Source organism: Atractosteus spatula, chromosome 6 (assembly GCF_055471065.1).
Source record: "Atractosteus spatula isolate fAtrSpa1 chromosome 6, fAtrSpa1.hap1, whole genome shotgun sequence".
Lineage (NCBI taxonomy): Eukaryota > Metazoa > Chordata > Actinopteri > Semionotiformes > Lepisosteidae > Atractosteus > Atractosteus spatula.
In genome coordinates, this window is record NC_142711.1 from 59,476,320 (window position 1) to 59,490,860 (window position 14,541).

The window sequence follows — 14,541 nt, forward strand, 5'->3', positions numbered from 1 at the left end:
GATCAGGGCTGTCACAAACAAAAACCCTTCAAAAAACAGAACATTAAAGTAAAGGACAAAAGCCCAGCCTTTGTGGCAACCTCTGGCATTATTGAGTATCCTGCATCAGGTAATTGTAAGGTCTTGCTGAATCATCAAGCAGGTTATCTTGCAATCAGAAGGAAGAATTTTTAAACTTAAAAACACTCTACAGCTATTACTACTACACCTGTTGCTGTTACAACTACTACTATTAATAATGAAAACCTTAATTTATAAAGCACCTAAGGCCAAGAGTACAAGTATAAGTGCTGGAATTATTTTAAGCAATTACAGTGGGTATAGAAAGTCACCACCCCCTTTCAAAATTTGTACCTTTTGTTGTATGACACTCCGAAAATAAAAACAAATTAAATTAGGCTTGCTCCATTTTTATTTACACACAGTAACCCACATTAGCCCAGTGAAAAGAAAATTCTAAAACATTCTAAAAATTAATTAAAATTACAACAGTAAAATCCCTTATTTGGATAAGTGAACACCCTTACCATTGCATTTGTAAACCTGCTCAGGTATAACCTATTACCTTACAGATCACACAAGCAACTAATTGGCTCCCACCTGTGATCAATTGTGGTGATTTTAATTAGTTCAGAATAAAAGCAGCTGTTTCTAGAGGATTCTACTGCTTGGAAGTGCATTTCAAAGCAAAGAAAGATGCTTTCAAAAGATCTTTGAGATAAAGTTGTGGAAAGGCACAAGTCAGGAGATGGGTATAAAAAGATTTCAAAGGTTTTAAGAAGTGGAAGGTGTATGGCATCACCCAGACCTTGCCTAGATCTGGCTGGCCCTCCAAACTGGATGACCGAACAAGGAGACTGATCAGAGTGACTACCAGGAGGCTGATGGTAACTTTGAACAAGCTACAGGCCTTTATGGCAAAGACTAGTCATTCTGTGCATGTGTATGGGAGGGTAGTGCAAAAAGCCACACCTTAAAAAAAAAAAAAAAGCCACATCAAGTCTTGCTTATGTTTTACTAAAGCATTGAATATCTTTGGAATGACTTGAAGAGGGCAGTCCAATGGTCACCACGCCGTTTGATCTTGAACAATTCTGTAAGGAGGAATGTGCAAATATTCCTCCTTCAAAGTGTGCAAAGTTGGTAGAGATGTATCCAAACAGACTCAAGGCTGTAATTCAAGCAAAAGTTGCTTCTACCAAGTATTAACTCAGGGGGCTATTCTATTATCCTACTCGGTTATTCTACTTTTTTAATCTTGTTTCCAGAAATTTTGCTTTCTTTTTTCACTTGAATGTTGCAAGGTACAATTTGTAAATAAAAATGAAAAAGGTCTGATTTTATTTGTCTTCTCTTTGGGCTTTAGGGCAACAAAAATTAACATTTTGAAAGGGGGTGGTGACTTTCTATACCCACTGTAGGTTTTACAGTATGTACTGTAGCTTAGAATGTGTGTTATAGAGGCAATTGTGGTTCTTTTACTATTTAGAATAAAATACTACTTCACTTTTGTACAGTTTTAAAGAAATTAGATGCAGTAAAGTAGTGTTAGCAGGTGTCATGAGAACTGATAGTTTGCTAAAATGTAACTCAATACTGATTTAAATCACTTGGATTCAATCAATAGTGTTTGTTATGCATGGCTGCTGAACTGCAGTGCACTTCTTGAGCCAAGCTGTGTGGTGATTAATGCAATGTGGATTGATAGCTACTGGAAGATAAGATCAATTGAATTTCCTCTTTTACGGGAATCATATCAAAATCTTTCTTTACGTCATAAATCGGCCTAATATGCCTTTAATAGCACATAAGTTATTTATGTGATGTCCAAAACGCATTATGTTGAAAACAGGCATATCAAGAAGAACATAAAATCCAATTAATGATTTAAATTAATGTGTTCACAGATGATTTTGATATACAAACATATCAATGATTAATTGCAAATTTCAATCAAAAAACAGCTCAGTTACATTATTCCCTTATAGGCTTATGTACATTAATATTTATTGTGGACATTTCCTGGAACAAATGTTAAAACACAAGACGTAGTAGAGAGTCTACAGTGACTAGCCTCTAGGGGTTAGGGCAAGTTTGGACTTCATTCCCCATAACTGTTGAACTCTTCTCTAGAGGCTGTTTATAACAGTATCATTTTTTGACAGATTGGGTGTTCTTTGGCTGATGGGGGCTGATGACCTCAAGGACTACACTGAAGCTAAAATGGAATTAATTGCTGGCCTTTGATACTGTATATTAACCTTGAACATCATATAAGATGTTTATAAAATGTGTGCCTGACTTGTCATTTTACCCACATGAAATATATTATTAAAAATTGCACCTGCCTATACATGTCTGTAAGAAAATCCTGAAAATACAATCAAAGTACTTTTAAGGTGAGCTTGACAAATGGATATTTTAGCAAGAAATGAAACCTTCCTTGATTTGCTCTGTTGCACAGAAGCTATAGAGAAATGGATGGCATTTTATTTCAATTTCAGTTTCTATCTGGTGCCATCTGTAGAAAAATGGCCAAATGAAATGCAATAGCTTACACCTAATTAATATCGGTGTGAATCTGAGCTGTAGGGGTGGGGAGGGTTATCACCCAAGCTTATCCTAATGTTCTGTATCTCTGTGATTGTGTGGCTGATTACAATGAAGGTTGTACTGCCGGAATGAGGTCACTGGTAGTGAAAAGAGGGATAAAATATCCTCCTTACACACAAAATGGGATTTGAAAGCCACATTATAATGACTCTCAACTGCTGCGGCCTCTCTGAAGGCTAACGGTAATGACAATATTGATTGTAAATGACTGTGCAGTAAAGTGCTTGGACTTAATCGCCTTGCATCTCTACTTAAATGTGTTTGTGTTTCTTGGTGCGGATCATAAGTGGCTGAATTTTAACAGAACTGGGGTCCTAGTTTGTCTGCCTTTTGTCTTGGTTACTTGACAACACTCCCAAGAAGACCTTTTAATCTGACCAAGTCGGAGATAATCAATGGCTCATGAAAAATGTACTTTTAACAGCTCCCTTGACATCTCGTAACAGAGGTGCAAATACTGTAGCTGCAAACAAGGACTGGAGTGTTTTAAAAACTGAAGGCTGATTTGCTTATACCTACTGTGTATGGAAGCAATATGCAAGGTCAATATCTAGAGAGCATTATATGATAGAGGAGCTTCAGTATGAAGTTTATCCTGCTTGTTTACATTAACCAATATATTTCACTTAGCCTCCCATATTATGTGTTGGATTAAGGTACTGGAAAGACACAAGCAGAGACATTGGGAGCAAGAGGAGATATCAGTTCTTTCATTAGATATTAAATTCACTGTTTTAAGTAGTTCTTTCTTATAATTAATGGTAGAATTATGAACATGTAAGGTGCACAAAAATATAGCAGTCCACATTGTATTACAGGACATGGGGTTTTACACTGTATGGGCAACTGTATACATATCAAAACATGTTATCTATAATTTGTTATTTACAGATTTTCAGAGACTTTAATGAAGAATAGAAGTGGAATAGGTGGGCTTTCTTGTCATGTTGATGCACAGCCACAGTTTGGATTCAACGGTAACACAAAAATAGGTAGAAGGTGATAAAGACAAGGTGGGAATTCACTGGAAACCCACGAGATCTGAAATTTAGAAATAAGCAAGTGGCATGATGACATGTGGCTAGTAATGCCACCTTACAGCTCTTGATGCTTGGCTTGATTCTGGGCTGGTGCACTTCTCTTGAGTAGATATTCTCCAGGTGTCTTGACCCAATGACCTGCTGTCCAGTTTAAATGGCTTCTCTAAAGTGACCTTCAAATGCATGTGTGTGGAAATGTTTACTGTGATGGACTGGTATTCTACCCAGTACTTACCAGTTTTATTCTGGCTCACTGTGACCCTCTACAGATATCGAGTTTACTAATAATGGATAGGTAGCCAATGTTCTGAAACTAGAAACATTTTTATCCTCTCTTTGAGGAAAAGGGTTAACTTTAGTATTTATGTAATACAGTATTTATTTAAATTGACTGGTTAAATGCACCTAAAGAGTAGAGTCATTAATCAATAAAGCATGTTACATGCAATGTGTTACAGATTTATTAATTGACAATCAGTGTACTACACTTGTGCAGTTGCCTGAAATATACTGCTTTTCTGTGTTGGATAATCATTGTCCTATTGCCAGGGTGTACAGTAGCAGAGGAAGGGACTGTTTGTTTTGTCTCACAGGGGACTGTGAGTATTTGACACGTGGTTGCATGGTGTCTGCAAAGATTTTTTTTTTGTTGCAATATTTATTGAGAACTGAGATTTTTTTTACTTTAAGTTTTTTAATTTGTATTTGATCCGACTTGCTTTTTGTGTGTTCAAATCTATACTGTATTTGAATAGCTTGTTTAGTTTTCTTGTGAAGGGAGCAATTTTGATACATGTACTTGGCTGGTTTGTGAGTGTGGTGAGAGCAAAAGTGTCTTAGTTTCTTATCATGGACTGGTGTCGCGCTGGTATTATAGCATTGGGTCATCCTTGTCACAGAAGGGCAGGGGATGGGATGGAGGTCTCCCAGCTTGGGTCCCCATTCTTCTAATGGGAATTTCGAACTTTTTGGACAGTGAACTCGTGTTCTTGTTATTGTGAAGGCAGGTAGTGGTGCTTTGTTAAAGAGTAAAATTAAGGCATTCATCTCTGTTGCTGTATCTCTTCGCTTATGTGTAACAGCTGCTATGTATTGTCTGTTCATTCCAGACATTGATTTCATGTTGACAATGGATATGGTTTTTGAGACGTATGACTAATGTCCCCATTTTGTTCTGGATTGTATGTGGGCTAAATTCTTCCAAGAAATGGGCAAGTTGTTTAAGTTTGCTGGGAAAAAAAAGGTTATTTCCACGATACCCGAATCTCATTTCAAACTTATTTTTCCAATTTAGTACTATTTGGCAACCCTCTCCTCTGCATAAAATAAAGCAACATGGAGTTTAATTGTATTCCAAATGATTTTTTTTTTTATACACAGTATATAGTATTTCTATATTGAGCTCACGATGTGATAAATGAGGGAGACAGCATATTTGAAAACTAAAATTTCAAGGGAAAAAGTGCTTTTGTTTCAGTTTATGCTGCTACGACATTCCAGCCTGACTTTTTCAACTTTCTGTCAAATCTCTGTTGGACCTGGCTGACTTATATATTATTCTGGGCACAGAAGTAAATCACATATTTGATAGATCAATTCCCTTGGTTGGTTGGTTTCTTTCAGTGAAAGAATTTTGTTTTTTCAGCTAGACATAAATCACACCCAGATTAACTATATTTTGTCTCATAAGCTTTTTTCCGGTGATACTCAATATGGAAAATACTACACATATTGTATGCTCATATTGATATTTTATTTGACATGATGCATTTATCCAGTGAGGAGAGTTCAGATAAAATTATATTTATCTTTATTACATAAATATTCTGCAATTTGTGCAACTGACCTACAGTGCTGGGGTTAGTATTATGATCTTGTTTTCTTGTTGTTGATAAAACAAAAATGAAAAGAAAAAAGGTAAAAAGATTTAAAAAACATAGTGAACATATTACAGTGTTACGGAATTTTACATTTGGAATATTTTTTGTTGACATTCTTGTGTGTATCATTATCAAAATAATTTTTATAACAAAAATATGAATACATTGTAGAATCAACAGTATCAAATAAAAGAGGAATAAGAGACCTTCCTTAGTTCTTTTGAAGATGCAGATAAATACAGTATCTTACCACTAGGCAACAGCTCCAGAAAAAAATAGTCATACGTTTTCAGCATTTTTTTCATGGCAGTGTGTGATTGATGGTAGTCAGGAACAACAAACTCTGTTAGACTTCTGTGCTTACGGCAGGTCATCATGATGTCTAATCTGTGCGTAGACACTCCAGGAGACTCAGGGGCTCCCTGGTAGTTTTTCAACTTGTGGACGTGCTGCGGAGACATCCCTAGTGTATCTCAATTTCTTATCCAAAACACAAAGTAACCTTGGCTGACACTGCTGTCTGGGGTGGGAATAAGAAACAAAAACATACAGTAAAACAAAGAACTTCCTGAAGCTAAACAGCATAAAAAAACCGAATATAATAAAGGTCAACATCTTACCTGTATTTCGGTGTTCATGTGCCCTCAGCTCACAGTTTTGATTTGTGCTTTGTCTCCTTTTCCCTGTTGCCCACACTGCTGTCTTTCACTTCCTATTTTCAGATGACAAGCTGCAAATGGTTTTCCAGGATAAAAATATAATCCTAATAAAGAACTGCTAAAAGTATGACATGCAAGACTGCCTTTTGTTATGTGATTATACACTTAGTGGTCTGAAGGAGAAAAGAAAACACATTCCCGTTTAGTCCACCAGAATTACATACAGTACTTCAGTCTCTGAGGGAAAAATTTCCACAGAGGTTCAACACTTAAATAACAATACAGTTGTTTATGTCACTGGCATCCTCATTCGCAGACATTGTAGGACCAGGAACACTGATCTGTTGTTTATAAAACCACTAAGTATTTCCTTTGAGCTTGTAAACCTTTTAAATGACATCCTGAAATGGCTAACTGTTACACTTGTGATTGTAATGCAGCAGATAAAACCAAGCTCATTATCTGTTTGAACGTGTAATTCTCAATGTACAGTATGGATTCCCCCAGATTCCAATAGCCCACAGAATGTTTTGAAATGAAAGAAACCTTGTAATCAATGAAAATGTCTGTAGCCTGCTGCTCCAAAGTTCAAAAGCGATTAGATATGTTTAAGCTTACAATACAGAGATGAGTACACGCTATTCTCAAGGAGTAAACAATCACATAAAAGAAGCGAAGAAACAGCCTCTGTAAACTTTGCAACTGTTTAGCACTGTTCTTAATTGTTGGTGAATGTGCTATATATGGCACATCCAGTATTACTACACCCCTTTATCATTATATAATTACTAATTGTGTCATCACATATTTTTTTAAAAGACAGCATCTGGCTTTGCTTCCTGATAAAATCATTTCAGGGGGGGCGTTTTCTATCGCAGAATGAATGTTCTGGAGAGAAGAGAAATCCTACTTGTCTAAGCAAAAACCTTTTTGCTGACTATTTGCTGAGCGTCCTCATGTTACAAGTGGTCTTTTTCAGAAACATAAACATTTGTGCAAGATGGGTTTCGGTACATTTTTGAGATGCTCTTAAAAACCAGTCAGGGCTGACAAAAAAGGGGCTTTTTCTTGTCCTAAGACAGTTCCTGAAAAGCACATTTCCACTGGGACTCTTGCTTTTGCATCCTCTACTTGCATGCCTCATAGGGGACCAGCCGAAGCTTTTTTTTTTTCCTCCGAGCAGTGTGTGCGTGGAACAAGGACGACAAGCAGCTGTGTGTAATCTCCTCTGCGAACAGGCTCGTCCCTTTCCCAGTCAGGCTTCGTCTGGGGCTCTCTGACAGATGATTTCTCTTAGTTGTCAATTTCAGCCTGTCAGGGTGCTCCCGGGGAGCTGCTATCTGGCTCTTGGGGAGGAAGCGTGTTGTTATTCTCTAGTAAGTCGGAATGTTAGAAGCACCGTGGTAGGAATCAGGGTTTAGCTGCACTTGTGTCTGTGTGTGTGCGTCCCCGCCTTCCTGTTCACACACCAAAGCAGCTCAATTGTCAGAAGGCTGGCTGTTTTTTTTTCTTCCCTCCCAATGATGAAGAGTCCTCAGCTGCTATTACTGATTGCATCTCTGGCTTATCACAAATATCTGTAGTGGCTTTCAATGTAGAGATCAGCCCCTAATCCCCCACATCATATTCATGAGGGACCATGGCACTGTGCCACGGCTCCACTCAGTGTACACCTGGAGCTCTTGCTGGTGACACACATTCTGTCTGAGGAGGAACTCAGAGGGCGCTTCTACCAACCCTGAAAAAATACACCAAGTTGAAAAAATGATATCTGTCCTCTTGTTCAATCTAAGGGCTTAGATTGAACTTCTGTGCTGGCTGAAGGAATTAACTTCCTTTCGAAGACATGGAATCTCCAACGAAGGAAATAGAAGAGTTTGAGAGCAACTCTCTCAAGTACCTGCAACCGGAACAAATAGAGAAAATTTGGCTGCGGCTCCGGGGACTGTAAGTATTAACGTCTTATATTCCTCTTTTGTGTCAGTGTACATCTGTGTGCTCTCAGTGTGTTTCCAGAAAGCGCTGTGAAAAGCATACTGTAGCAGGAAAGACTGAGCTTTTATTTCTTCTTACCTTTTCAATAATGCTAGAATTATTGCATGTTTCTTGTCTTTGGTTTGCTAAGTGCGACCACGAGCACATACAAGCATCTTCTAAAACATGCAGTATGTAGACATAAATGTTGTACTACCTGTGGCATGTATGGTAAAATACTTCAGTACGCAGTCCTCTTTATTTTAAGAAGTACTAACAATTCATGTGCAAATTAAGCTTTATGCATTGCACTGAAATACAGTTTAGCTTCCTTTGCATTTTACTTTGAACATGAGAAAAGTCATTCTTACAGACAATGATAATGCAGCTGATGCATTGCTTACTTTTCTGTAATAAGAGGTGAGTTAGAGGTGTTTAATTTTGGCATACATTCATATTTGCACCCTCCATTTAGTTAATGTACGAGTAAAGCGGATTTTTAAAGACAGTCTGCATTAATCAGATAATATTGAAGAGGAGACAGGAATCATGAAGATCATAAACATTCATCTACTGCTTATCTTAGTGATGAAACCAAAACACCATCACATGCTAATGCGATGATTTTTTTAGAGCATGGCAAAGAGAGGATTATGCTTCTGGGCTACATGATAATTCCTCAAAATCGACACATACAGTAATTGTGATCCCAGTGCATTGAATTCAGTTGAGTGAATGCAACAATGCATTTTCAGTTTAATGTGTTTACAAATTTGTGTTATTGTAAAGAAGGTTGCCATGTTTTAATCTCTGCCACCTTCTTGTTGTAAACATTGTTCTTCTTGCTTCTACAGTACATACTGTAATGCCTACTGATCCCAGAGAGGTTTTGTGCTGAAGGACAGGTGGGAAAGTAGTGGTAGCGGAAACTGAAGCAGACAGTATGTATGAGCTCCACAGAAAATACAAAATATCTGCTCCTTCAAGGTTCAGTCTCAGAACCTGTATCAGCTTAACTGCTGTTCAGATATAAACATCATCTTCCGAAGCAAAGGGAGACTCACATTAATGTGACTTTTTTTCCCAAACATGGCCATGCACTAGTATATTTTAAATGTCTTGCATCATGTTTCTGTCATCCTTTCCATATTCTATCCATCAAGAAAGTTAAACATATTGAAAGAGGCAGAGATACTAATATGTGCACATGTTCATTTTCTGCTGTTCTGCTTGTCAGCTTTGCTATGTTTACAGTGTTTTAATGGTCAGGCGTTATTCGAGGATTCCACATTTGCTTTTACGATTATTAATTCTTATGGAGTTTATATAGAGAAAGAGGCTGCGTACAGGTACAGATCTGAACAGGTATGAACACAGTATTTCACGATATGTGCCGTTTTCTTTTCATACTTAACATTAACTGAACACTGAACATGTAAATACAAACGTTAGCCTATAACAGAAAAGAGGCATGTGACAAGCACATACTAGACCCCATAGGAGTGCTTTACGTTTTGGAGAATGACGATATCAAGAGCAACAGCAAAGCCCTCAGCTGTTTTTGAAGCGCACATGTAAAGAATGTCGCTCCTCCTTTTGAACTGATCGAGTGACGTATTCCAGCTTCCGTGAGTTAAGGCTTCACACAGCACAGCAATCCAGCCTCCCACCAGCTGTTTGGGGTTATACGGGGAGGGGGAAGGGAGACGGGGATAGCGGCAGCGCGATAGGTTTACTGCGGTTTAAGAAGAAAAAAAAAATGCGGATTTGTTTTGCGACTTCGTGCATACAGTAGCACAGCGCTGGCTTGATGTGATTCCGCACCATGTTTTCCTGCCTCGCTCGCTGTTTAATCCTGGTTATGAGTGATGAATTCCTCCATCGAGGTCCTGCGCTCCCTTGCTCGTCCGCTAATCACTAGCTTGCAAGCAAACTGGACAGCTGCCATTTGGCGAAACACAATTTTAAGGACCATTAATGTCGTACTTCATGGTCCCGATTGATAAATGAAATGCGTAACTTCATTTTTACTCCGGCTAATTGCTTTGCTGTCTGTACATTTGTTACAGCTTTGGGCTGTAAGAGGGGGGAGGCTGTCAAGGGAGAATTCTTTTCGTCATTTCCTTGTAAATTGCATAGAGTGACCTTATTATTCATATTTCGGAACTGGGAAATAACGACGAGCCATAAAATATGTATTTAATATAAATGCTGCTTGAGGACAATTGGTATAAAATGGCTAAATTATTCATGGTAAAAACTTGAAGAAAATGCAGTTAATTTGCAAGATCAGAAAAAAAGGACATTCACTTAACCTTTCATTGATTAAAATGATAATAAATAAAGTAAAGTTAAAGTAAATGTCGCTATGAATAAAGATGATGATGATGTTTTGGTAGCATTGTAAGCATACATCTCGAAGAACTGATTAAGGGAATACATTTCCAGAGGTGGGAGAAAGAAGAGAATAAGATGGTTTCTCCAGCATGGTTTTAAGAAACTGACTCGTTTCCCAGATGTCAGAGCTATGTGAGAGAACTATTTCTAAAACTACAGAGTTCTGTACATCAGATCGGCTGAGCAAATAAATGCCGAGAAGGATCCTTAAAGTGACCACTAAATACATTTGTCATCATTATCTTTATGAAATCTTTATGGTTATCTTTTTCATCATCCTAGAGCGTCCTAACTTAACAGTATCTTTTCAGGCGGGGTTAAAAGCTGACATCATGCTGATGCTTCTAATAGGAAAAACAGAATAAAAGAATTGTAAGAAAATAAATAGCAGTGAATCAAAGAGTACAATGCAAATGATCAATCTGAAGAACCAATGCATGTTAAATCAACTCAGGGAACTTTTTGTCATATTGCTATAATCTGTTGCAGGACAGGTTACGTCTGGACAGACTTTATACAGTATTTATTTCACAATCCTAATTATTAACTGTTTTCTATAAAGCAGTCTTTCTTCTACATTGTGCTTATGTACATTCAATTTCCTTTATTCTCTATTGAGTTCATTATAGAGTGAAATGAAGGCAGAATTATGTCTACAAAAAATGATGTTGTACTTTACAAATTTCAACAAGTGTTTGCGTTAGTTTCTCAGGGTAGTGGTTCTTAAAGCTTTCCAAGTTTCTTGGAGCACAAGGTGGAATAGAAGGTGTTGGCTACAACACTTTTTGTCCTAATAAAACAGTTCTTAAACATATTTTGAAAACTGAAATCTGAACATCTTTGGAAATACTTAATCATTCCTTTTATATTTCTTGCATTCATTTATTAAGTAAATAACGTTAGGCTATTCTGAGCTTTTCAGAACACAAGAGACATTGCATCTTTTATATTGTTTTATTATACTTATTTTTTATGTATTTTACATATCTGTGTTATTGTATAATATGGAAAAACATTCTCAGTGGCAGAAACATTAGAGTTATCAAAATGTTAACAATATTTCACAGTTTTATTTAAAGACTATTCTGCTTTATTGTGGTGGATAAAAGATGATAAACGAAGTAGTAGTAAAGAATAATTTTACAGTTAGAAGTTTTATACTTGAGACAGCTGAAACAATGGCACTGCTGTGAAAAGATGCCCAGGCACTGGAAAATAGTTTGGTTTTGTTTCCATCCCAATCTGGTTTGGAGTTCCAGATAACAAAGTGTCTGTAAGATGGCAGTGACAGAAGTCCTGCTTTATGTTTCGATCTCCTGACGGGCTGTCATTTGAGCTGGAGGAGCAGGGAGCGAGGAGCGCTGAGCTGTGTGAATGAACTCTCCAGTTTCAGCTTCTGAGGAGTCCATCACAAAGCATACGCCTTCATCCCACCACAGAGCACACAGACTGATAAAAGATGATCTGTAAAATATGCCTCTGAAAACAGAAAGGTTCACCACCGAAAAATGTAGCAAATAAAAATGTAATTCATATTTTAATATAGGAGATAATAAAGTTAATATAGGAGATAATAAATCACTGTTTTTTCTACAGTCTATTCAATCAGTCATAATTTTCCAAGCTTAAAGCATTGCCTCAAGCTCATAAAAGTGATCTTTCCCAAAGTATTTAGAAGAGATATTATAAGTCTAAAAATATATATACTGTATATGTGCTCTTTCTATATTCTAAAACCTAGAAGACGAAGTACCAAATAAACAATACATCGATTTTTATTCTCATTGGAGAAACAAGAGAAAAATGTAAAGTAGGTTTCGGCTGCCCTGTGTTACAGAGAGCTCATCCCACCACTGCCACCACGATAAATCATTATCGTCCTTTTGCAACATGCCTGTCGCAGTGTCACAGCTGTTGTGACTTTTGTCAGTGCGAGTTTTAGATGGAGGCTATTTGTCCAGGTAGAGATACACATTGAAAACCTTGTTGCTTGTGTCTTCACCATTACCCATCTCTCTTTTTCAACAGGAGAAAATACAAGAAAACATCCCAGAGGTAAGACGACTTGGCAGAGCCGCATCTTTCATCCCGAAAGCGTTCGCCTTTTGTAAAAACCCCCAGCAAACGGTTTAAGGCAATGTTTTTAAAATATTTACTCTAATGATGTGCCTGAATCAATTGCAGTAGTTCCCTATTAATGTGGCTGAGATTCTTTACTGTAGTTTATCTGTTAGTACATATAGTATGCATGGCAGTGTTAAGGCCAGGGTTGGCCACAGTCATTTTACTTCTGTATTTGCAGTCGGCTAATTATTACACTGTAGTCAAAGAGATTGATACAGAGTTTTCTCTTGCTGTAATCACATTCTGGGTTCTGTTTCTCCTTTTAATACTATCAAAAGGAGAATATGGGGTCCAAATAAAACACTGTCTGATATATGCAATAAGATTAAGCTGAAGCTGAAGATTAGATGGCTATTGTGTTTTTTTACAAGTTTCAGTTTTAGGTTAGGAACATGTGCAATAATGACTTGCTTGTAAGTTTTTTCTCCCTGATGTTGTGGTTTTATTTGCTTGTGTTTATCAATTGTTTGTTGAAAATAAAATAAAAAAACATTTGCAATAATTCATTTTTAAATTCTCTAAATTTCTTAATATGCACATAATATTGGCTTCATAACTCAAGCAATAAAGAAGACTCATTCATACCCATCGTAGGAAAAAAAGAATTTAAGGCCAATTTTGTATTCATTTTCTATGTTATAACCATAAATATCTAAAAAGCTGTTTGAATTTTAGCTTTCAAAGTGATGAGCATGTATAGAACTAATTTCAAATATAGAATCTCATTTTATTGAAGCTCAGGAGGTTTGCATGATAATTCTGAACAAAACAAACCAAATCACCAGGCTTTTTCAATTTCTTTAGCAAACGAATAGCACTCAGAACTCTGTGGTCGTGCTTCACTGGACAGAACATGTGATATTGACTCAGCTGAACCCGGCACTTTGGACTTTAGCCAAAAAATGCCTTCAGCATAAAAATGTATCATGTTCAATCTTCTGCTGTATCTGTTTCGGTAATGGCTGGTACATAAGTGCCCATAATTACAGAACTAATTGCCTGAAAGGAATCTGCAGGTTCCGAGCAACATTAAGATTGGGGTTTTGAAATGCAGCATGTGGAGGGGGATGATTTATAGAGACAACATTAGCACAAGAGGAAGTTTTGCTGGTTTGCCTCAACCTATCCATTCTCCGGTCAAGAGATGATTAAAAATATATATAATAATATAAATATAGTATTATAATTGCTCTTTGTTAGTCTGTTGTATTGGCTTGCGGAGCCCTCTGCTCGGTAAAAGCAAGACAACAGAGCTAAGTGGCAGAACGTGTGTGGCTGTATTCACAGCTGTCTCTTTCCTTCCATTCTCAAAGAAGTGTGGAATGTGTTTTAATGAATTATGAATGGCCTGTCTCTAAATGGATGTCTTGAGTTTGTCTGTTTTCTCGTGCTGTCAGTCTGGTTTAGAATCCTTTTCAATATTTCTGAGTGCGCGTAGTACAGTATGTGAAATCTGGCAATTCCTACCCGCAGGCTCTCTCTGTTGTGGCAGTATGAAAGGTGATATTAGCAGTGACAACACAACAGCAGCAGGCGCGGTGTATCCCATCAGACACAAACTCCCCATATGATATACTCCTGGTGGAAGACTGACGTAAATGAAGATGCTGGAATAAGTACCAGTAAGGGGAAGATAAACAGACATTTGCAATCAAAATAGGCAAAGATACAGTACAGTATGAGCACAAAAATATGAATGTCTGAACATTTTAGAACTGGGAGATACAGGGAACGATTCTTAAGCTCTTAGAATAGTATTCATTGTATTTAACCTCTGAATGGCGAGAACATGTGAAAACAAAGCTTGATCTTTTCATAACAAATTGTTATAGAATACATTAATCACAAAGAGAT

General features: G+C 37.2%; 1 protein-coding gene across 2 annotated transcripts in view; it reads left to right on the plus strand.

Annotated features, from left to right (window-relative positions):
* The window catches only part of LOC148833099 (dual specificity calcium/calmodulin-dependent 3',5'-cyclic nucleotide phosphodiesterase 1C-like), a 199,908-nt gene that overhangs the window by 81,866 nt on the left and 103,501 nt on the right, over positions 1-14,541 (plus strand). The window contains exons 1-2 of one of the 2 annotated variants that reach the window (XM_088919133.1): positions 7,845-8,139; positions 12,592-12,618. The exons of the other annotated variant lie outside the window; for it this stretch is intronic. Coding sequence (XP_088775259.1) covers positions 8,039-8,139; positions 12,592-12,618 — 128 coding nt within the window. The 5' untranslated portion in view covers positions 7,845-8,038. Of the gene's footprint in view, positions 1-7,844; positions 8,140-12,591; positions 12,619-14,541 lie in introns of those variants that run through there. 2 annotated transcript variants of the gene reach the window in all.